The 24,221-nt window shown below is 43.6% G+C and overlaps 1 protein-coding gene across 2 annotated transcripts; it reads right to left on the reverse strand.

Annotated features, from left to right (window-relative positions):
* Window positions 1-304: 304 nt before the first annotated feature.
* On the reverse strand, window positions 305-24,184 carry LOC122570486 (cell adhesion molecule 2-like). Of its 2 annotated transcripts, XR_006317824.1 has the most exons (6): window positions 22,811-24,184; window positions 12,217-12,425; window positions 8,500-8,728; window positions 7,617-7,916; window positions 4,798-5,377; window positions 305-4,723 (listed from the first exon to the last, which is right to left on the reverse strand). XR_006317824.1 is itself a non-coding variant. In XM_043732854.1 (5 exons), the coding sequence occupies exons 1-5, from the start codon at window positions 22,869-22,871 to the stop codon at window positions 5,277-5,279; spliced, it is 900 nt and encodes a 299-aa protein (XP_043588789.1). In that variant the 5' UTR covers window positions 22,872-24,184; the 3' UTR covers window positions 305-5,276. The 2 variants fall into 2 exon arrangements, 1 of the variants encoding a protein (XP_043588789.1); XM_043732854.1 differs by having other exon boundaries at window positions 305-5,377.
* Between the last annotated feature and the right edge of the window lie 37 nt (window positions 24,185-24,221).

The raw sequence follows: 24,221 nt of genomic DNA on the forward strand, positions 1-24,221 counted from the left end.
GCCAACGAGGTCCTTTGATACTCCTTAGTTACTTATCATCGGCAAAGGGAGCGTGTCGGCGATAAAGGATCATAGACGGCTCGGAATAAGTCCGAATAAAGACTCCCGAAGAAGGGCGTGCGCTGAAAAAGCTACCGTCTGTCTTCCGGGATCCGTTCGTTTTCACGGAACGACCTGAAAGATAGAAATTGCGACAAAGGAAGAGTGCCGTGGCTCGAAGAAACCGGTTCTTGAATCTATGAAAGCAAGGAAACACAGGCAACTGGCAGCATGGCTCCGGAAAAAAGCCGCGAAACATCTCTTGTCCCCTTCCTTTCAACGTTTTTATTTATTAAACATCGTAATATTATAGTATGTACAATAATATACCTATCTAATCTAACGATATCACTGCGATTACAGATTCTTCCAGGGTTTATCTTCTCCCTCTGTTTAATTCGTTCGCATTTGCGTCATACGCTCTCGTTTAGTATCGTCGATTAAAAGCTACAGGCTGCCAAGTGTGTCTACGACGCGCCGTTTTCGTTTCTTCATTTTTTCTTCTTTATTTTTGGTAATCGCTTGCACCGCCGAATGGCCGTTTCGCTGTATGTAGCGAATTGTCCGCTTGTGAATTTCTCGTCTAATCGGCTAGTCTGTCGTGTCGAAGACACGGAAAGTACATGGCGTCGTTCGTCGCGGTAACGCGTGCATCGCGAAACGAGTCGAATCGCGTCGAAAGAGAATCGGGGAAGAATTAAGCGCGACGTTCTCGCAGAGCCGCGATCGCTGCCACCGTCCTTCCGTATTTTTCCCTTTTCCCACGGTTTATGTTAGCATCGCGATATCATTTTTTCTCTGAGGAGCGATGAGAAGACCGCGAATACCGAAACAAAGTGGCCGACACAAGGGTAAAGCAATTTGTACACAGTCAGGGGAGCAAAATCGAAGCCGACCAGCGGAGTGCGACAACCCCCCAAATCGAATTCTATTCGCAGGCGCAATTCAATTCGCAACGAGCCTGTCCAGTCGGAACGAACAGAATGCGGAGTTTGTTTCGACGCGTTTCTCTTTCTTTTCGTTTCCCTTTTGTCCCGGCGGAATGCAGCGTTTACCTCGTTTCACGTTTCATATGCTACGCAAAGCGCGACATTTCGACTTCGAGAAACTCGCGGAACACGATGCGCGGACCGACCTCGAAGTGCCTTCGTTCATCGATTTCCTTTAAAACGCTGACTCTAAGTCGTCCCCCGAGAATTTTTATCTTTTTATATGACTATCAATTACTACAGCCTGCAACGATTCGGAATGAAATAAGATTCGCTCCTTTCCAAAATTCTAAAACGATTTATCGTAGCAGTGACAACGCGACATAAGCGAACGAAATTACCGAACGAGATTATCCGCAACGTCTCAACGTGTTTCTCGTTTTAGTAACAACCGGTCGAGTACATCGGCCAGCGCGTAATAGAATTTCGCGAGTTAACTTCGAAACGCTATTATCAATAGGACGAATAAAGAAAGGAAGAGAACGAAAATAAAATAACGTATCGTTGTGTTGCTCGCGAACGCGCAAGAGGTAAAAGCAATTCGCGAGGTGAGATCGAGTCTACGATGCTGCTTAATGGACCACGACCTATCCGTTTCACGTAGTTTCCGCTGAAAGCGAAGAAAAATCCCGAAACTTTTGCTCCCCCTAAGGTCCACGCAATTATTCTCTCGAGTGTACGCGAACGAGGCCACATTCCGTTTCGTCGGCCGCACGTGTATCAACTGGAACTTCTATTTCACCCTCGAAAAACTTCCGGATCGTTGACTGGCTCCGCTAGGGTTTCAGCTCTAGCCGTCCCTCGTTCCCTCTCTTCGCTTCGACCCCTTTCGACTTTTTCGACCATTCGCGCGCATCTAATCCAAGTTGGAGGAAAGAATCGCCACCGTGGTAGGAACAGAAAAATGCGAGGGAGATTCGATTTGTGTTGGACGCGAGGAACGATCCGCGCGATACTTTCATCGGGTATCTGCGAGGATATCACATGGAAACACACACAAATAGAAAGTGAAAATTGTCTCGTCGTTTTATGTCGCGAACGAAGTAGATCCAGAACGATGATCCGTCGATCCCAATGCGGCTGCTTATAATTACGCGCGTAGACGACAGAACCATTTTACGGTGTCACGTACGCAGAGTCGACGGGAAGCCTTTGAAAGGAAGGAAAAATGTACACAGTAGTAAAAAGATTCGTACGGCTTAGGGGGAAAGTCGTCTAAAAGTTCGAGATACATACATACAGAGTTTGCAGATCATCGATCAGGATGAACGACGGAATAGTCTAACGGAAACTCTTCGATTGCGTGGAAAACGAAGCAAGATCACCGCTTACTTTCAAAAATTTGACTTATTGCTTTCGACAGTTCGCTTTTTCGTGCGCCATTCTCGACCATTCGCGAGTAAAATCCGAATATTAGCGATGATCTGGCGTCCGATAATTAAGCCACACCGACGAAACCTGACGCAGGTTCGCACGTACAGTTTGTGGGTCGTTCACACGGAACCACTTCGGCCGCGAAACTCGATTTTCACGCGGTAAACGCGATTACTAGATCCAGCACACCGGTGTTCGGACGAGAGAGAGAGAGAGTCGGAGCGCCGTGACGAGGCAGAATACCGCGTGGCACGCAACGCGTGTGCACGCATTTACGCTTGCGTCGTCGGCGTGTAACTATCATCACCCGGCCACAATTTATAATACAGACGCTATGTACAGGTTCTCGTGTTTGGTCGTCGACGCTAATACCCGTTCAACCAACGGCAAACAGACAGATCTAGCGAGCGACATCGTCCGTCGCGTCGTAGTTTGCCAGCTGTGTTAGCTTTCAATTCGAACGTCCAGAGCTATGTCCCGTGTAGTCGCACCCGGAGTACCGCTGTCTTTCGCTTTCCGCTCGCGTTTGTCCAGACGACGTCGTTACGACGTGTAACGACCGTAAAGACAGATCGATCAAACGTCGCAGAATTTCTTGCGTCCGACTCCTGGTTTCGCTACGATCGCTTCCGAAACTATCGTTGTCGAACGCTTTCGATGCGAATAACGCGAATAATTCCTCGGAACGGAACGCATCTTGTTTACTTGACTTTTGCTTACAAAATTTGTACGCTTCGAGGTTCCTTCGTTTACGAGTCTATTGTCGGAGTAAAATGTTTCGTATAATTTTGAACAAGTTTGCGTTCGAAGTAAAATTGGTCAACGGATAATCACAGAGGCACGAACAAAATCGTTTAAAAGCTGGAATCCGTTTGTACAAGGGCGAGCTAAAAATCATCCGGTTAATTCATCGAATATTCCCCGGTTGACACGAATCGATAAGCTTTATAAACGAACATCGTAAACGTTTGGAAATTAGAACGCGACTGGTCGTCGTGAATTCCGCTAGCTCAAAGCGCAACGATTATTTCGACTGGATCGATAACAATAATTCCCCGTAATTGTTTTCAATCGAGAAATGTTTGCGTTTCTGACTGTTAATCGGCTGGAAGGGATTTGCGAGCGTTTTTCGTCCGACACGCCACAATGATTCACGTTCAGCCGCGGTAGCCGTAATGCGCTCGCCCCGAGATATATTAACATTCGTATCACGCGTGTAGCTGTCACGCGGGACGACGATATTTTCTCCTCGAATTTTAACGTTTATACTTGCTCGGTACGCGGCAGCTCGTTAAAAATCACCAGACGGTTCGACGTATAACGCGTGTTATCTGTCTCACTTGTGGTTCTATGTGACGCGACGAAAAGGCGAATCCGTCTCATCGATTAATCAACGGTTTTCGAGACCGCTGCTCCATTTCTCCTGTATTACTTTCGTCAACTGGATAGCCGTGCGTCCTCGATCCTCGAAAAGGGGAAGCACGAGATCTTGCAATCGAGTCACGTTTTATTTCCTCGTGAATGCTGTCTCGCGCATCCTGCATTTCGTAGATTCGACCGGTCGTGCAGCCTGCCGCGGGATGGTTGTTTCTCGGTTTTACGCCTCTCGTAAATCGATTTCTCTCACTGTGGCTTATCGAATCTCCTTTGTTTCCTTTCCAACGGAACCAACTTTTCCTTGGCATACCATCTTTACCTTCGGTATTAGCGTCGACGTCCTTCTAACTACACGCTTTTCGACCAACACACAATATATTCCAGCATTCTCGGGACATACAAACACATTAAATCTCGATACGCCGATTATCGGGGAACGTGTGACGCGGCGTTTTCTCCGCGTTTCTTGTTTCGTCGTTGCCTCGTTGCGATCGTATACGGATCGCACGCTATCAGTGGTAACCAACGAGATGAAATACGAACGATTGTGAGGACCGCGACGCCGTTCGGGAAGATCTGTGCTCGTTCCGCGAAATTTATTCTTGCATTTACAACGAGACGACGGGAAACCTTTGTAGCTGTGGTTGACCAGAACTGGATGACCAAAATTAGCGCGAATGCGACTCACTGACAGGTACAAACATACGATCGAACGTGAAAGTTGTAAACTATGTCGGAGTAACGACTCGCCAGTGCGAATAGTTACATTGCGTTCGTGATATTCTATATCTCGAGCACGATGCTATTAGATAGACACGCGAAATTCGTAGATCGATTCGTTGCCAGTCCCGTTGATTTTTGCAAACAGTAGAGCGATCTCAACGTGACTGTGGCCTGACAAGCTCGAGCTCTGTTTAAAGGGCAGAAGACACTGTAAGGGGACGCTGTAAAAATATCGATTTTCTATGCTTCGACTATAAGAAAAGCTATACGTGGAAAATTATGGAACTATACGTACGAAAATTATCGTAGGAAAACCCTATTGTCTACGGCCCCACGTACGGCTTCTTTTGATTATAGTTCCTTTCCCGTTTCTCATCAGCAAAGTCGTTCAATTTCTTCGTACAAGTTCAACATTTTTTTCACCATGCTGCTATTTTGCTATTTTTCGCCTACATGGAGCTATAAACGAAGGCTTATACTTTCTAAATATTTTTGTTTTCTCCGCATCTTATCAACCGCATGACGTGTAATCGTCGCCAAGGTGGATGCATCGATGTCGCAGCGAATACCTTGAAATGGAATACGCAAAAAATTTGTTTAAACGTATACATAGTAACCGCGATAAACTATAAATTGATTTACTCCCGTCATTTGGTTCGTAAAAATTCCCAAATTTTCCCCCTAATATGTACTTTCGTAGGTCGTTACAGTGTCTTGCCCGCTTAATCGTACGAGTGGTAGCAGTAACGGTGATTAGTTTCATTCGACGTTCATTTACATCGACGATATGTACAAAATGATCAGAGACACCAAAAGACAGCTGGAGGATAAAATAGGTCCCGCCGTTCCGGTCTGCATCGCTTCTGGTCGCTCGCCTGCAACAAACAATTCACTCGTTCTCATCTTCGCCTAACACGCTTCCATTCTCTTTCGTCAGAATTAAACAATTTTCTTATTATCGTTACTGCACATAGTCGCACGTAGAACGCTTTGTTCGACTTTCTCGCGTGACCGGTCCTTCATCGGTCTTCTATTAAATTAATATTGGAAGTTGTGGGATTCCTGGAAGTCAGCTTGTGGCGAATGAGGTTCAAAGATCAAACGGCTTTGATTACGCCTAAACATGACGGACAGCTCGGTTACAAGCGCTCCAATACATCTTATTAGAAACAAATTACGCGTATCTGTTCCACGAGAAAATTTCCTTCCAATAGTTAAGAGAACTGAGTGTTAAATTGTATCAACAGCGAGATGTTTCTCCTTTCCCCATCTACATCTCGGTTCCTCGACTTTAAAGAAGCCAACAAATTCTAAGAAGAGAAAATAAGTTCTTCACGATAAACGAGGTGTTTTAAGGGTAAAGGATAGCGAGATTATTTGCGTTGCTCGTGAAAAAATATAGGTGAACGTAGAAAAGTGTAACCTAAATCATTCATCCTAGTCAGTGGAATGGTATCGAGACGTTTTAATCAAAGCTCAAGGTATCTTCGAAGAAAAGATTCGTCGAAATGAATGCGTAAAGAGAGAGGTAGAGGAAGAAAGAGAGAGAGAGAGAGAGACAGAGAGAGAACAGGTTTCGAGAATTAGGACGGGTGGTTTCGCAAAAATATCTTTTCAACGTTTCCGTGAATTTTTTCTCCGTGATATTTCTCAATGGTACTTTGACTGGCAGCACAGTTTTGAAAGACTGGAAACGGTGTCGAAGTTCCGTTCGTTGCTCCTTTCTTCGTTAAACGACGCCCACGGCAACCAGAGTATTTTATGCGACGGATTGAAATGCAATTTCCGCTCGATTTTGGTCCGGTTCGTGCCACTTCCTAAGAATTCCTTGACCTGCGGACGTTGGAATCCGCGTAATTTACACGGACTGAAATTTGTCGGCTGCGATCGACACGCCTCTCATTGTCCACCATGGAACGACTTACCTTCGCAAGAATTGTACGACAACGATTTATCTCTGGCGAGAAATTTTCTGTATCGATAACTCGCTTCAAGATCGATGTAATTGCGTATTCGTAGTTGCGTGAAAATCTATAAAGAAAATACGATAGATCGCGATCATTGAGAGAATGGAGATAGCAGGAAATAGCATATTGGAAATAACAGTGTTTATTAAAAATACCAAAAGGCAGGGACGGCGGTACGAAACCAACGGAAATACCGAAAATTTTGTTTAAACTTGCATTAACGCAACCATCTCTCGAGACGTGTTTCATGGAGAAACGGCGAACACCATGGCAAACATTCTCGCTACGCTGAAACTCGTTTTGCTCCGTGAGAGCGTCACTGAATAAACATGCAAAACTTGGCGATTGCGTAATTGCCAAGTTCTGATAGGCTGATTGCGAGGACCCAGATGCCGAGGAAATCTGGGAGAGGACAGGTGCAAGCGATACTCGCCGAAATTTTCCAGCTGCCGACGAACGGAAATAAACGTGCGAATTAACACACCCACGAGTCAGGTTCGCGAGAATATTAACGGGTTAAGCGAACACTTTAACGGGATGGTTTATGCAAAAGCGATCGTCCCCCGCGAAATTTCTGTTAGGTTGGTCGATGCAACGGTTCGTGTTACACCATCCAGAGTTCGCCGACATGGTCGTTTCAAATGCTCGAATCAGCTGTGAAACTCGTTTCGGACAACGGACAGAGTTTTACTTACTACTACCGTCAACGACGGTTTCACCGGACAGTGCTAAAATAATTTCCTCCCGTTTTTACGACTCGTTGGCAAATCGTTGCGAATATATACTATTTCGCGGAGCTCGGACCAGCGGAGCGAACTTCCCGACCATAAATAAATCTGTACGTTATGAAAGCCGGAGCCGTTTGTGTGAGAAACATTGTCCTGTTAGGAAGAGCTGTATAAAATCGGATCGATAGAAAATATTTATTATTTTTTTTTTTTTTTTTATTGCCAGATATACCAACGAAGATATAAAAATTACAGTAATTCGCTTTTACATTCGGATCTGTATAAATATATACAAATCCATCCCGATATTTACTTTGTAACGGGAGATTCGAGAAAACTAAATTGATATCCGGGTTAACACTACGCTCGACGATCGTTACGGATCGTAAGATTACGTAATCGTGCGTGTAAACACTCACCATTTAGGACATGAACTTTGATGGACGCCGTATTGGCGTTGCTGGGTTTGCAGCTGTACTCCCCAGAGTCCGAGGGTTGCGCCGTCTGGATAAGGAGCCAAGAGGTGGTGACGTCGCTACCCTTTTCGGTTATCACCGAGACGCCGCCCCTGGGACTGTCATAGCTCAAAACGTTCTCATTGTAGTACCAAAAGATGAAGGCTGGTGGCTCCGAGCTGAAGTGTATGGCACACGTCAAGTTTATCGTGCTGCCTGCGCCAACGTACAGATCTGGACCTCCGAGTATCGTCGCTGTCGGTACTGTGATAAAGAACGACTTCCTTTTTTTTTCACTCACGGTACTTTCCTCCATCGTTTCGATCACTCATACTATCCTTACTGCTCTACGCCTACGCGATACAAAAATTCACGAGCCGAGGGAACTATTCTCGCGAGAGTAACCTCTCGGAGACGATATTCATCGAGCCAAGAGAACGAGGGTACTTTACCGATTCGCGAGAACTAACGAGCCAAAGCTTTTCATCGAAAGCCAAGGTCATTGTAATTGAAATAACGAGACCCGCTTCGGTCGTATCGCACTCTCCGAAATTAGGTTCAAAAGTTTCTCCCCCGGCGACGTTAATACATCTGGATCATTAATTTATGAAATGTCTCTGCGAGAAGAGCGCGATTTCAAGGTAACGAGCGTATTCCATATCCTCGTTTGAAATCCCGAGAAACCGATGCGAAACGTAATAAAAACCGATAGTTTCGTTACAGTCGCCATACATATAGATTACGTATAGAGATTCTAATTCGAGAACGTGACAGAGTTTGAAAATTATTTTACGAACTCCGCAACCGGTATAAGTAGCGCATAATGTAACGGATGAGATAAACTTACCGACAACGTTTAAGCGAAATTGGTGCGACTTGACGGGAATAGTGGAGATCTGACATTCGTAGAGCCCTTGGTCTCTCTCTTGCGCCCACTTTATGCAAAGAGTCCATTCAGACCATTCGCTATTTTGGCCTGTATTTTGTCTGTGAAGCGCTTGGAATCGCTGATCGCTCGTGTAGGTATACGCCCCTGCCGTTAAAATGTGAATATCTCTGTGCCTCACCCAGGATACCTTTGCAAACGGAATTTCAAAGTGGGTTCAATGATGGTAATCGAGGAAGATCGAGCAGACTGCTTTGAATAGACGCGACCGATCGTTAAGCGAATTCGCTGATAACAATATACAATTTCTATCAAAGTTCAAACGATTTGCCTCCGATACTATTCGCTGGTTGAAAGACGCGGAAATCGTGATAAAACTTACGTCACATAAATTGCTTATGCACGACACACGCATTAAGTCAACATAGAATTAAGCTACCGAATATCGCAACCGGCGGAACAACTTTGGAAAATCTTTTAAAAATTTCTTGTAAATCGCGCAGAGGGACGATAAACGTTGTCGCCTGATCAATATTGCACATTCGTTTCGTCATGTCGCGCCACTAAATATTTCAAGAATCCGGGGTGAGAGGTCAGAAACTTCAATATGGCCGCGCTTCCGTTATCTGCAAATATTTTGCGGCTGGCGTATAATACATAATTTGTTCCGACGATAGGGACATTTAAACTTCGGCTCCTGTTGAACTTTCGCGTCTTCGGGGACGACGATAATTTCATCAGCCATATATGTGCTCACCTCTACCGAGAAAGTAATCCAGTAAACTTCGGAGAAGTCTGCCTCGGTAAAGTAACTTTCGTCGTGCAGACGCGAATATACCAAAATCCGAAAACGGACGAATCCAATCGACCGGTATTCATCCGCTTCTACTTTCACGGTAAACCAAAAGTCATCTGCGTACGCTTTAGCGAGACTTAGGCGAACGACTACGTAGAATTTCATTCGGATCTCTCGGAGACTATGTCGATGTAAGTCACGCAAAAGAAAGCTTTCACAAGAAGCATGTCTGGTAAGTAGAATTGCAATTTTCAGAAACGCAGGCTGGGTAGCAACTAGCTTTGAAACGCAGCAATTCGATCTACCATACTTTACAACTGGCATTCGATTCAGGCTCTTCCTCAGAGGTAACGACGTTAAGAGAACGATTCAGAAAAATTGCCGAGTTTCCCCCCGTCTCTCATCTTTCAATTAGAATTGTTTCCTTCGCAGCATGATTGTAGGCAATCGTCAGTGGCCAGTCAAGATACCTCACTTTGACGAATTGCAACGAAAGTCAGAGACGGATATCGTGTCGTAGAAATTATTTCGTAGCCTATTGGCGCGAGAAATTGACTTTTCCGCCGAAGAACTATTAACAGCGCAAAAGGGAAAAGGTAATCGGATAACCGATTCATCCAGCTGGGCAATCTGAATCGTTTGAAACGCGCCAGCCAGACCGAAGCACGACTTCGATGTTCGCGTTTAATTCGACATTAATAAAAGTCTCGACGATTTTTCCGTCTACGACCTCCGATACCGTGACCTCGTGGATTGAAACTCTTTCGATTATGCTCCAAATGGAGACTGATCGCTTTAAAAGACGCGACGAAAATTTGCTCACCCGTTAACTCGTTCGTTTAAATTGATAAATATCCTGGCAAATGTGAAAGTTTCGTAATTTTAACCCTTTTTGAATATTTTTAACCCTACCGAAGGTAGTTATTTTTATTACGTCCTTAACGCTTGTTAAACGATCGATGCCTGGCAGAAAATTTGAACAGTAAAATCAAGAGTATCACGCGCAGATATGAACAATGAATTTTATTAGTTCGTCGACCTACCGTGTACTCGGTTCCTAACAAAACGCCTGTACAATAGCCGTCGCAACAACGGCGAGAACATTAATAATCGGCACTGAAAGTTAGTGCACAAAGCGCAGGTCATTTGCGTGAGAAAGCTTATGAATCTTCGGTCTCGCACGTTCACCGATACATCTTCCGTAATTTATCCCTCGATGTAAACGGGGAAAGGCAGCTGCCTCCGGCGACTCTGAATTCGCATACGAACTCTACGAGGACAAGTCCGTGTTAGCACTACTTAGCGTATCTAGTCGAAGAAGTTTAGAGGTTTGACAGCGTCTAAGGAGCTGCTATTTCTCCCTTGTATCTCATATAAGGGAACAGAAACAGTTTAACGCTTTCGAGAACTTAGCCATCGAAACGACGATACATCGCGACATCGAGGTAACCAAAACTACGATAGTACGTTCAAAATAATAGACATGGAAGAACGTAAAATAAAATTGTCACGTACGTAATTGAAAATTGACTCTCGCACCCGCTTCCACTCGGATATTTAAAAATGCTACGAACACGATAAAAAGGATAGCGTTGCGTTCACTGGTGAATAATACGAAAGAGTCAAAGCGTCTGGGTAGCGAGCGAAGTGATGAGAATCACGTATCGAGGAAATCCGTATGACCTAGCAATTCGGACGTGGGGCAAATGGAATTTCACGGCTGACGCGGAACAACGAATGAAATTAAGGTACGTCGGCCCTCGACTGTATAATGAATTTACTTAATACGGTTTACACACCCCGAAATACCGAAATTGAACGGCCTTGTTTCCGCGCTGCACCCGTATTTGCAGCTACGATCTCGTCTCTTTTACCCCGATCTTCGTTGCACTCGTTCTTTCGCCGTAATTTTATTCGTATATTTGCTACTAATCAAGCTCGAGCTTGTGTCTACGAGCTGCAATGTATTCGCAGCTATGAAACTTTCTGGAGAAACGAAAGTAGAAGATTTAATAACTAGAAGATGGCGCGATTTCTCTTTCGAAAGAAGCAGACAACTTAATCCGACCAAACGACTATTTTCCGAGATTTTAGCTGCTATCTTATAAAATTACGAACGATAAACTATCACTGAAACGATACTCGTTACCTTCCTATCCATGCAAGTATGTTTATACGCGATAGCGTGAACATCGAATATGTAAAATGTTGTTTCAATGTTAGAAGCTGACGCTAAGAAACTCCGTGTCCGGAATCCTCTTAGCTTTATCGTGACGTAACATCTGCTAGCTGGTACAAACGAGATACTTACTTGGTAACAGAATTCCAAAGGTGAAGCCTCTCATCGAGGTACACGCGCCATATAATAATTCGAGACCATGATCGTTGCGTTATAACTCGAATATCGCGAATACCTGCGCATTACTTTCGATCGACCAATACCTGCAACGTCGGAACCGCGAGCTGCGATAAAATTGAGTTTCCAGCTGCCTTAAAGGTCGATTAGCGTCCAGTCGAGCCCGAGCAACTCGATTATTTCCTGCAAATCGCTTTCCTAAGGTCCTTACGAAGATCGGGTTTCCTCTCTTGTTCAGCGAACGGCGCACCGGCCTTTGTCGTGATTACCTTTCTGCCACAAATTTGTCGAAATTCCGTGGAATAACGTGGACAGTATACGAGCAAGCATTTTTCCGGGACATTAAGCTGTCTCTGGCAATTTTCCGCGTTATGCCAGCATTGCAAGTTAGAAACAACTCTCGAATGGAAATAAATGTTCGGGAACGATTGGAAATTGCCCCGATAGAAGAGCACGAATTCTTTCGTAACGTAAACGGACAATAGAGATCGGAATCAAAGATGATGAATGTAGCAAAGGGTCTTACGGTTTTGTCGCCCAGGTTGCGAACTCTACACGTGAGATAAGCGGTCTTTCCTATTAGCGCTGTCACGTTGGTGTTCTGCGAGTAGTCGAACGTAGGTTCCACCTTTGGTTTCAGCCCGGAAGGATCTGCCAGCAACTGGTTTCGCGGTCTATTTTGACCCGCGTGACGATCCATGTTGTCTATCGTACGATCTCCTAAACTGAGCGTATCTGTAACAATAAAGAAAAATTGCTCGATCAATCGTCCTTTTCTTTTTTTTTTTTTTTGGTAACATTTCTGACGGCGGTGGACATTCGTAAAAACAATGGCACGAACGTTTTGACGGACACCGTGGGGAAAAATGCAATCATTTTTGGTCTTAACGCCGAATAACATTGTCCGCGAGCATATCGAATAATTGACTTTAAACCGACATACATACATACCCATGTTTCTGTTATTTCACGGTGATGAAGAGTAACAGGTCAAATTGCTCCGTTATTGCGCGGTTGTCGAAAATCAGATTTCGCATTCGAGTCGTGTATTAAATTCGTTTCGTCTTTCGATACCGTGGTTGAAATGTTTATGAAAACGTAAATACCAACGCCTAAATTTCTCCGAAAGTCCGAACATTGGTGAATCGTAACTCTTGATTATTGAATTATCTATTAAAATTATCGAATATTAATGTTCCTTTAATTCTGTATTTCCATGGTGATCGTTACTGCGGTCGTTCCCTGTATTAAATTGGCGCGCACGCTTCTACGAGAGATTGGCTAATAAAGATCGACTAAAAATTTACTAGCAATAAATGGCACCACGAGCTACCGTTAATCGTTTCACCAGATAAAGAAAGCCAGCCAAAGTTGTTCATTAAAAGACGAATGAATTTATCGCATCTGTTGAATACCTAATTTTGCGAAACAAGGTGTATGCGGAGGCGACGCTTTCATTCGCCGTTGTTCTTTAGTCGAATTAACGCGGAAGAAGGAGTAGGAACATTTTAAACGGAAGATAACGGAAAACTATTACGCGAGTCTGTACTTAAATAAGCTGTTCCACGCGAGTACAAGAATAGGGGTACTTTTAATAGGAGGACGCACATAAGACTCCATAGTTCACTGCTTGGAGCAACATAATAGCCGTTGGTTATATCTATACTCGGAGGGAGATTAGACTGAATTAGATTAGATCAGAGCTCATTACACTTCGGCTTTAGAGTGAATTAGATGGAGAATGAGTTGGCTGAGAACGGCGAAGGGAAAGGCCTCCTCTAGCTCGCAGGGGTTGTATCGTTCAACGTTGTTTTTCTCGTAATCCATCATGGGGAAGAAAAGTCCGATACAGTCGTCCAACCGCTTGAAATGCGTTTGCGATAACGTGGTTTATTAATATACATGAACAGCAGCCGATCCCCGACTCGCCCCTCCAGCTATGCTAATTTCTCGACGTGCATTCCTGCGTAACTTACTTTTTCAATTGCCTAGCGTGAAGAAAACGAATTTTCCCGTAGTCTCGTGCGTAACGTTTTATCTTTGTACCGACGCTATCGATATAACTTACCTCTACATATAAACTTACTATCGGTTATTAATTCGAAGTTTAATTACAATCTTCGATTACTATATCCAAAGAAGCGCAAATCATCGACGAGGAACGTTTAACGATATTAGTTATTCTTTGTCTGTACAATTATCCGTATCGAGCGATCAGTATAATAGCGATATATTAAATCCGTCGTGTACATAGTCGGGGGCACGTTTCTACTCGTAGATATTTTATGTGATTTACCACGTGCCGGTTTTAATTAATTCTGTAGCAACAACTAAGCTCCAAGAGCTTATAACGAGCTTTTCCGTGCACTCCGGAGGTCACCTCCCCGACTTTCCCAGTTTCCCTCTCTTTGTCTCTCTCGTGTATGCGAGCTCGCTTCCCACACCGCGACTTTCTAGCAATGTGTCACTAACACATTATTACGCGTACCTTGGTCGTTGTCAGACCTACCACATAAACAAAATGAAGAAAGGGCGATGCGAATTTGTCGACACGTTCACGTTTCGTGAGATAGAACGATCAGTATTCATAGAATAACATGAAACGTTGAATTTCGTTCGAAAGCTTTCAGGACACGGCAAAGGGCGCAGTTTTTCTTTCCGGCACGTACAATTTACTCGCTATACTTCCATTTATTTCGATGTACACGTGTTAATGGACGTTATTTTAGCAGCTTATGAATATTTATAGACATATGACAGCTATATAATATGATGATCTATTCAAGTTCGTATATGGGTACGTAGATGATATACGACAGTTAATAAAATTCACGCTGTAAAATAAATAAACGTACTTTATGACTTTATAGGAAGGATCGTATATCGATTGCATCGAGTAGCGGTTGATACGGTAATCGATGCACGTATTTCATGACGATAGAAATTTCTTGTGCACCGCGATCATAAATATGAGATTGGGGTTCTCGTTTGAATTACAATTGGTAACCTGATCCCGAGAAATTGTCACGAATATTTTCAAGCAACTGCAGCCGCACTGCGAGATACCGAAAATCGCTTCGCTGAAGCTGCCGCGATACGAATACATATATTCTTTCATTCAAGTGGCTGGTATATCCGTGATTCGCGCCATTTCAAATAGCTGGACGAATGAATGCTTGCCTACGCGGTTGGTCATGCGAATGTACACTCTGCAAAGATATTTCATTCAGGCAGCAAAGTTCCCGGTATTCCCTCGAGTTTACAAAGAAACTCAGCCGCGAGATGACCGTAATTGCCAGAATGATTGAACGCGGTTAGCATTCCTTATCGTCGGCAAATCGCGCTTAATGGAAAATAACGATGGATCTCGTTGAAAGTTCCATCCGGTGAAAATAAAATTACACTCGTGGGGTCCGTGATAAATTGCAATGACAATTTTCAATGACTTATGGACGAGCGCTAGTGCGACAAATTGCGACCCATTCATTTTCAGCCAGGTGAGAAAAAACCGGATTCGCCGGTTGCACTCATCCCTGTACTACCGTGGGTACCTTTTCTCTCTTACGCTGACTTCTGGTAACTGGACCCGTCGTCATTCGTTGCCGTTTGATATGAACGGTGACTCGTGTTATGCGACGCAGTTATCCTCATCGTCGACTAAAAACGAATATTACAGCCGTTGTTTCAGCGCATTAGGCGCTTGTGCGCAAAAATCGGCTATTATCACGGTCGACGTCGAGCTACCTAGGAATTCGAGCGTTTTAATTAGTCGAGTAAGCCGTAGGATCAAGCTCGGAACTAGCAAGGCAGACGTTAAGGAAGAAAAGTATCTACTATTCGTCTCGAAGAGAAATGACCCAACCGTTTCACAAGGGAAAAGAAACGGCCGGATAGCGGCGAAACGGTTGACACGAAAGTGCGGGTGGATATTGCATGTCGCGATTATTGCGCTGCCATAAAAATGTACGGCAATAGAGAGGACGCATAACGATATTTCACGAATATTGAAACTTCATGGATCGAATGGCGGTAGGCTTTATCGCTCCGTGTGTCGTCCTCCGATGTATCCAATGGTTATAACTTAATGCAGAGCCGTTTAAAGAATACTAACGTAACCGCTACACTGTGTCGTAATAATAGGAATAATAGATACTGCGTCTGTGGATTAACTCCGCAAGATCTATTATAGTTTGGTGCGAGCTCGAAATGTGCCTTGTTTGCAAGTTAAACGTTAACACCACTGTGTATGCTCTAAACGATGACAGAACTTCTAGGCTAGTTCTCCGAACGTAAGCCGACATTTCGAAATGTAAATCCGTTCTCTAATGAAGCACGTTGTATAGTTTCCAACGATGTATATATAATACGTATACACAAATTTGTCCATCTATAGAAAAATCGTAATTAGAGATAGATCGGCGTGTATTTAAGATTTGCACCGCTTTCAACTAAAATTCCCGATTCAACAAAGTATTTGGTATATTTCGGTGCAGACGATCCGCACGTGAATCACATTGAGGAGATTAAGATGTTTAAGAGATTTCTAGTACGCTGTCGGTCTGATTCTATCCGCATTTCGCCACAATTTTCAAGCAGGAAAATACTGAGAGGAAATTCCAGGTTTCGTCGACGGCAATCTGAATATTTAGATCGGTCTGTCCCACCCGGGAGAAAGATCGTTTTCCTCGAAGTTATCGTCTTATTTCGACTCCCGCAACTTGTACTTTCCGGTTATGTTGCCGATTAACTTCGAATCGAATAAAATGCGCTGTTCGAGATTTACGTATATTTATGTACGCTCATACGGTACTTCCGTACGCGAGAAGACACTCGGAACTATCACGGCACAACGATTGAAATCCAACAAAAATACCGTGGTTGACGATCGACCGAAAAATACATTATTGTCGGAAAATACGATAGAAAAGGGAGGCGAGAAAAACGCATCTATTCGACGAGGGCTCTGAACGAACGGGTCTTCATCGAGTTATTTCACGGTGGATCATCGCGAGATTCCAATTCTCCGAGTTGCATGAAAACCCGCGTGAAAGAATTATCCGGCGCAATTTCACCTCAAACTTCATCGGTCTGCGTGCCAGTAAAAATACAATTGCCCCACGCGAATTGAATTAATTTATGCAATAGAGGAATTCGTGAGGTTAATCAGCCACTGGGACGCGCGCTCAGGAAAAATGAGTACAAGCTGTTCTTTTCAGGACGCGGTAAATTATTCCGCCAAGTCACGTGCGTATTTAGTGTAACTCAGGGAATTAAATGGGGTTGGGTGAAACCGTAAGGCGGCACATCGGTCTCCCTCGAATGGCCAGCCCGTTAAGCCCGCAGGGTCCGATAAATAAGTTCGATAACAGAGTTCTCCTTATCTTTTAAATAGGCAATGTAATTTAATCACGCGGAGCTGGTCGCGTGACACGTCACAGATTTGTCTCTCGGCGCGCGTTGCGCGATGCTATGCGGTCAGGCTGCTTTATTTATTTTTTTTCTCCGTCGTCACAGATTGCGAGAAATAAATAACGTGGTGTACGCGTACGTGGTTTGTCGGCATAACTTTCGCATGCCGCCGCAGAGATGATTTGTAGGTGGAAGCAAGACGCGAGTAAAACGACGGGAATATTGATATATGCGCCGCGATAAGTTCCAGTCGCTAGTTCGAGCGCTCGAACAAGATTCGCGCAGTTTCCAACCACTCTCGTCCCATTTATGTTGCCTTTCTCATTATCACGGATATTTATTAGATAAAAATCGATATTTGCGTTTGTGTGGCGTACGAGACAAACAGCATGTGGATATAAGGAGAAAACTCGAGAGAGAGTTTGAACTTTCTCGCAAACAGTGATTATGGTCAAGATAACATTAGTTTAAATTATCACAACTGTGTCGTTTACATTAATATCATTATACATACGAAGGAGGTTAACGACGTACGCGTATGTTATACGATTGTCTCGGAGCAACGAAAAATCAACGTGTTATTGAAATATTCTGGATACGATTGCAGCTGCTACGATCGCAACGAAAGAATTATAGGAAAATTATTGATAAATATTGGATGTATTTTAGTTTAAGAATATGATTTATTTATTAACGGAGATTAACAGAAATGATATCGAATTCACAAAATGGAAATAAATTTCACAAAAGGATGAAACCGCGAATTATATTTACACAATAATACAATTGTAAATACATTCGTAGAAAATGCCAACTAAATCCATCCGTTCCACCATTGGGAAGGAAAAATCAACTGAAAAATTTAAATAACAATGACGCCGTGCTTTTGTAATTTATATGGTTGAACCATCACTACGCAATTTTTAGCCGCGTTATTTGTTCCGTTGACGTTTTAAACTTCCGCTGGTCGGGCAATTATAGCTACAACAAATAAACATTCACCGTCGCAACGATGGTAGATGGCTAATTTAAAAAAAATAAAATTCAAAGATAAAAAGCTCTGCCTTGTACAACAACGATATATTGATCGTGAGTTATAGCTCCGAATTAAATGACAAGTTATTTTGCAGAGAATTATTGTTAGCAGCGAGAAAGGAGTACAATTTGTACTTGGAAAAATCTCGAAGAATTTTAACGGGAAAATGATCGCGTGAAAAAAAAACCGGAAATCGTCGCAAAATTATTATTGATAATATGCAGCGTGTGAAAAAATGTTCTTCCGAAAGGATAATAAATTGCCGTGTCACGACGGAAGGTTAAGGAGCTTTCCAATGCGCATCCTTGCAATCTATCGCCGTATCAGACCTATTAGAGCCGTTAACGATCTCAGATCAGATTTCATTACTTCATTCCGCTGCGACGAGCTGCATCGCCTCGCTCTCGTGCCGCGTCACCGAAACGGAGAAAAGAGAAGAGAAGAAAAAAATACAAGAAGGACGAAGGAAGAGAGGAGGACAAGGAAAAAGGAGAACGTTTCAAGAGAGTAGCAGAAGATAAAAGCGATTAATTAAGGCTCGAAGCGTCCCTCCAGCTTTTTTTTTGTCTCGCATCCACCCCACGCTCCACACAGCTTCGTCTGGAGCTACTATCTGTCTATTCTCTCTTTTCTCGTGTAAATGCAGTGTGCAAAGGTCGATTTTGCCCATCTACCATGAACACGAGCCGACGACACGACGTATCCATTATAGGACAAGTGGGCCACGTCGCGAAATAATGGAACGGCCATGATTTTGTGAGTTTATCGTCAGCCGTCACGTGACGCGGAAATGCAGCAGGAGACTAGTGCAGACTCCCACGCTTAAACGGGTCGAGGGTGCTCGCGCTTAGGCTCGTAATTAAAACACGCCGGAACTTAATGTTTCCTACTTTACGAGGACTTTGAATTAACAAGGCCGCGACACCATGCACGCAGTGTGCCGCGCGTCCACGTACGTATCGTCAAATCTTTCGAAAATGTCCGAAATTTGGACAATTTTCTACGGAAGTGATATCGTATTATATCCAAAATAAACACGAGTTTCATCAGCGAAGAAATATTCAACGTAAATTACACGAGGAGCGTTGGCGCGATGAACTGAAAGTTTGGAGGTTCGTTCTTTCTTCGTGATTAGGACGAACAAAGCGAAAGCTGCTGAATCTCGCAAGGTGTGAAAATAATTACCAGCTACTTTATTTTCCCATTGGTCGGTCGCGTCTCCTTCGAAGCGCAGGAAAGACCGGAAGAAAATCCGGTCGAGTAACGAGCAGCGCCCCAGGCTACGAGATCGACTCGAGACAAACTCTTACTCTGGAAGCGGCGTTTTATTATTGCGAAAAGTTATTTCAAGGTTCGTCATTCTTTCCGGGTTTCGTAGTAGCGAGATAAAGCGATTCCGAGGAAACGAAGTTTCTTGCTCCCTCCAAGGGGCCTTCCGCGACCGAAGCAACTTCACGAATTGACAGAGCACCTGCCAACTACCAAGAAACGTTATTTCAAAGTAATACTATACTTTCCGATCGGGCAGACCATTGAAAGTTTCATCGAATCGGATTGTCGAATATAAAATTAGCGCGATAATGAGAAATCGCTGGTGCACGCGAAATGGTTCTTTTTTTTTTAGAAAAAGTTAGCGACGGAACTGTTTTTTACTACGAACCACGATGTTCGACATCCGCAACGTCCCCATAAACGGATTTACAATTTACCTGCTCGGAGATCGAATTACGTAAATGTCAATTTGCTATCATTTGACTTCGTATTTTCGACTTTGTCGTTCGCTTTGGCAACGCTGGAAAGTTTCCACGAGCGAGAATTATAAAAAGAAAAACAGTGCATCTCGGAGGAATTAAGAAAGAAGATTCTACCGTTTTTATAACGGATGCCGAGAAAATGAGACGAACTCCTCGCAGTTTCAATTTCGCTAATCCCCGTAAACGATCTTTTTCCCTCTCAACTACGCGCGAATGAAAATCATTCTTCACCGTAGATTTACTCTTTCCGTGAGCAATCGAGCAAGCAAACCCAAGACGAAACGAATCATCCCCTGTTTTGTAAATGAATTTTCTTTACGATCATTTGAACGCTCAAAAATTATAACAAATCGTTCTGCCACAAAACGGCAGTCACGATCGGTTTCCTTAAACGCGCAGAGAAAGGAGGATAGTCCAATTTATCATCCAGATAAAGGAATCACAATGGTTCCTCCGTCGACCGAGTTCGATAGCATCCACCGAAACCTACAAAACTCGGCGGCGACGAAGCGAGACAATAAGATAAGATTTCCAAAAGTTTTACGTTTGGCCGGGATGCCCGTGTGAAAAGAAATAGCCACCAACGGAATTGTGCGGAGACACGACGACGCACGCGACCAACAAATACAAAGGCTGCGATTAGAAGAAGTATCATTTCTTCTCTATAAAATAAGTTACAATTTCTTGTCGAAAGTTACATTTTCGTGCTTTCCTCTTCTCTTCTTCCCTCCTTTTCTTTTTTCTTCTTCTGATCCAACCGTCCTTAATTTTGTTCGCACGAGAAAATAAATTCCAATTTTTTTAACGTTAAAAATCGAGGTTAACGATAATTGAAATTTTTATAACGAACCAATAGTTGAACTTTAGCGAATACAGACGAATGATTTCATTAATACAGAACTACGAGGAAACTTGCTGATCAAAGCTCAGTTTTCAATTCCCATTTGTGATGGTTCTGAGTATCGGGAAATCCAAGCTTTTCGCAACGCGTAGTTTTCATTGAAATAAAAAATGAAATCGAATCGATTTTCCCCTTACAGATCTTATCAACCGTACCGATTTTTTAACATCGTAGTAGCTTTGCGATTACCTATGTTATGCACTCCACGATCCCGTATTTTAGCGAAATTTTCCAAGTACATATTTTTTTTCTTCTTTTTTTTTTTTGGTTTCTCCCGTTTTATCATGCTAATGAAAAGGGGCGAATGTTTTTTGCGAAGAGCTATTCTATTATCCGTCGGATGAATTTTACTTGCATTGTTTAGAGCCAGTTAGCTTGGTGTACGTAAAAATAACGACATACATAAAATGCATCGGATTTTACTACAGCTATTAGCATAAATTATATTCTAACGTCGTTATTGTAAAATCGTACATTCTTACTGGCGAATTTGGACAGCGAAATGTCGCTGATAACTTCCCGGGCTCGTTTGTATCAATCGTTGAAACACGTAAATGAGATAACCGGCCGTAATTAACAAGCAGGGTTGTCGATATAATATTTCGCTTTAATTGTAATTAAAGCCAGTCGCGTAAAACGAATTCGACTGTGAATTTAATCAAATCTCGATCATGAATGTGTCAATGAACCCACAAAGCGATCGAATTAACGAAACGGAATGATCGACGAAATCGGTTAAGTGAGATTTTATAATAAAAACGAGAGCCATGCGAAAAAGTGTTACTAGGTCGTCGATTTACTGACTCTAGAGATAATCATCTTTCTGGATTTATGATAAAAATATCGTTCACATCCAAGAAGTCAAGAGTGGAGGAAAAATATGTTCGCAGACTTGAAACAATATATAGGACGCAATTTATTTCACGAGGAAATACTTTTGAGAAATGATAATTGCTGGTAAAAAGAGGAAAGACAAACTCCATGAGAAAACTCGCTACTCTCGGCGGAGTCATTTCATAGCCAAGGATACGCGCGGTTTAATTTCAGTTATTTTCAACGAATTAATACGTTGCTATCCAACGCATTAGCATTAGCGGAAAGTTGCGTATCTCTACACTTGCTGATCGTTGGATTCTCGCAATTAAAGCGAAACATCTCCGAACAAATCCCAATCGGAAGATCGGGGAAATATCCATAAATAATAATCAGGTAACTGTATCCTTAGAGAGCGTTGTAAATGAAAAAATTGTTAGAGCACCGCCTGTACTTGCCACTTCTCTCAACACAGGGAAACACCTCCCGCGATCTTTAGCAGCTTACCCGAAACTTTCGCGGTTCAACTTTACACAGTACCAGGCAAACATTTAATTTACTGGATTAAACTTTGCGCGGATTATACCGTGAACAAAGTCTGGCCGTGGCCGGGTACAGTATCGAGCCAAATTACCGAAGTCGTTCGTCTAGAAGGTAAGAACCCCTAAGCGATAATGTAAACGGGGTGTGAGACGCGGAATAGAAATCATCGCGCGAATTCACGGTTGAGAGAAATAGTCAGGTTCAATTTTGAAAAGGATCCGGCGCGTGTTCTATGTGCATAATACGTTTCTGAAGCGCGCCGCGTCGCGCCACTTTGCGTAATTAGTTTACGTGATCGATATTAACAGGACTCGTGTAGTCGACGACGACCGTGTTGCGTTTCACGCCGGAAAGAAAAGGCTATCTCTCTCGGAGCGTATCATTCGCAAGGCAGGGCCACAGACTTATGAATAATGCATACGATAAATTCGCGTCGCACGCACGCATGCACGCCGGTAATTCCATTAGCTGTACCATTTTGCCGCCCTATAGCTGCTACGTTTTCAATCGAATAACTTCTACTCGTCCGTTAGATCAGGTGGTCAAATCTCTACGCGAATCAATCCAAGGTATACCGCAACCCACGCTGGCCGACTTCGATCTAAACGGAGCAACGTAGTCGTTTCTAGTATTCAGAATACCGTTTAGATTAATTGATAATTACCTTCTGTACACATAAAGAGTATGGCAGCAATGGACAGCCTCGCCTGCCACCTCAAAGCCATGTCCGCGACTATTTGATGGCGCGTTCACTTTGATATTAAAGCGATTCACATCCTCTTCATTGGATGACAGCACATCGTCCATCCACTGTCATGCTAGCACCACGCGGCAAATTCCTATCGCGGTCGTGTCGACATTCCACGAAAACGGTGTATATGCTCTTGACGTCCAATAAACGCCACGAGATTCGGTGACCCGAGGGTCACGCGAGATTAGTTCAATTTCATTCGTTCCGACACCACGGCTCGTTTGCTCGACCAATTCTCCCGACGCCCAGTGTTTTCGTTCACGTTTCCCATAGGACGTTTCCGATGATTGCGCGGAAATAAGCCGAAAATAAATACACACACACTCGCCTGGCCGGCGGTCGATGCTAAAAAGTTTCAACACTACCACCTTTCACTCGTCACGATAGAAAAAAAAGAAAACGCGCGTCGGAAACGTATCGTTTTCCCGTGATCGGATCGCGGAAAACTTTCCAGCCGATTCTTGTCGAGACGCGGCGGCGGTCGAATTATTTCAACGATTCTCGAATATACGTTGCACGCTTCGATCTGTTTCTGCTTCGATCTACACCTGGCAACTGGACACCAGGCAACTTCCAATCGGGGGTATCGATTCTTGAAATAGTTCTTTGCCCCGAAAACGTGTCAATGAAGGAAGATTCCGGCGATTGCCGTGAGTTACGATAAAAGTCGAAAATTCAATGTTTATTCCATGATGAGGACGCTAGGCCGTGATGCGCTCGCGGACGTAATTCCTTCGAAGAGTTCTCGCGTTCCTATTAAACGAGAACGCCATTTATCACTCTATCCACGGGAACGAAGAATGTCGTTAACCATGCTTCACAACGTATCGTCTCGATTTTGCGGCTTTATCGCCGTTTTCGGTGTTAACCGACCGAAAGTTCGATGCACTTGATACCTCCGTGTATCTCGGTCAAAAGCGTCATGAAAACGGCGGAAAGATTCTTCTCGCGAACTGGCCCCGTTTAGGGCCTAAAATAACCGGAGTATAATGTAACGTTCCTTGAAGAATGATCTTAACATCATCGCAAATGCCTGTTTACGATCGTTTCGCAGCAATATTTCGTTTTTCGTCCGATCAAAACTTTACTACGCACGATTCACATTGTTCACAGGACGAGTAAACGCGGGGGTACGTTCCGATGGCGATTGCCACGCGATTTCTCTTCATTTTCACGAGAGGTTCGATTCGCGATACGAAATATTAATTTTCTCGAGAAAAATTTCGCGTCTATATGCGCGACATGGTGTATATAGGACGACGCGACACGCACCACGTCTTGATTCGGTGGCAGATTTACCCTGACTGGGGTGATTCTTGGCCGT

Source organism: Bombus pyrosoma, linkage group LG9 (assembly GCF_014825855.1).
Source record: "Bombus pyrosoma isolate SC7728 linkage group LG9, ASM1482585v1, whole genome shotgun sequence".
Lineage (NCBI taxonomy): Eukaryota > Metazoa > Arthropoda > Insecta > Hymenoptera > Apidae > Bombus > Bombus pyrosoma.

What these genes read in the sequence shown, in the direction of transcription:
- LOC122570486 (XM_043732854.1), bottom strand. Translation starts at nt 22,871, where the DNA reads ATGGCTTTGAGGTGGCAGGCGAGGCTGTCCATTGCTGCCATACTCTTT. An exon ending in ACTCTTTATGTGTACAGAAG is followed by an intron (nt 12,426 to 22,810) that starts GTAATTATCAAT and finishes TTATTGTTACAG; the next exon opens with ATACGCTCAGTTTAGGAGAT. An exon ending in GCAACCTGGGCGACAAAACC is followed by an intron (nt 8,729 to 12,216) that starts GTAAGACCCTTT and finishes CCGTTTGCAAAG; the next exon opens with GTATCCTGGGTGAGGCACAG.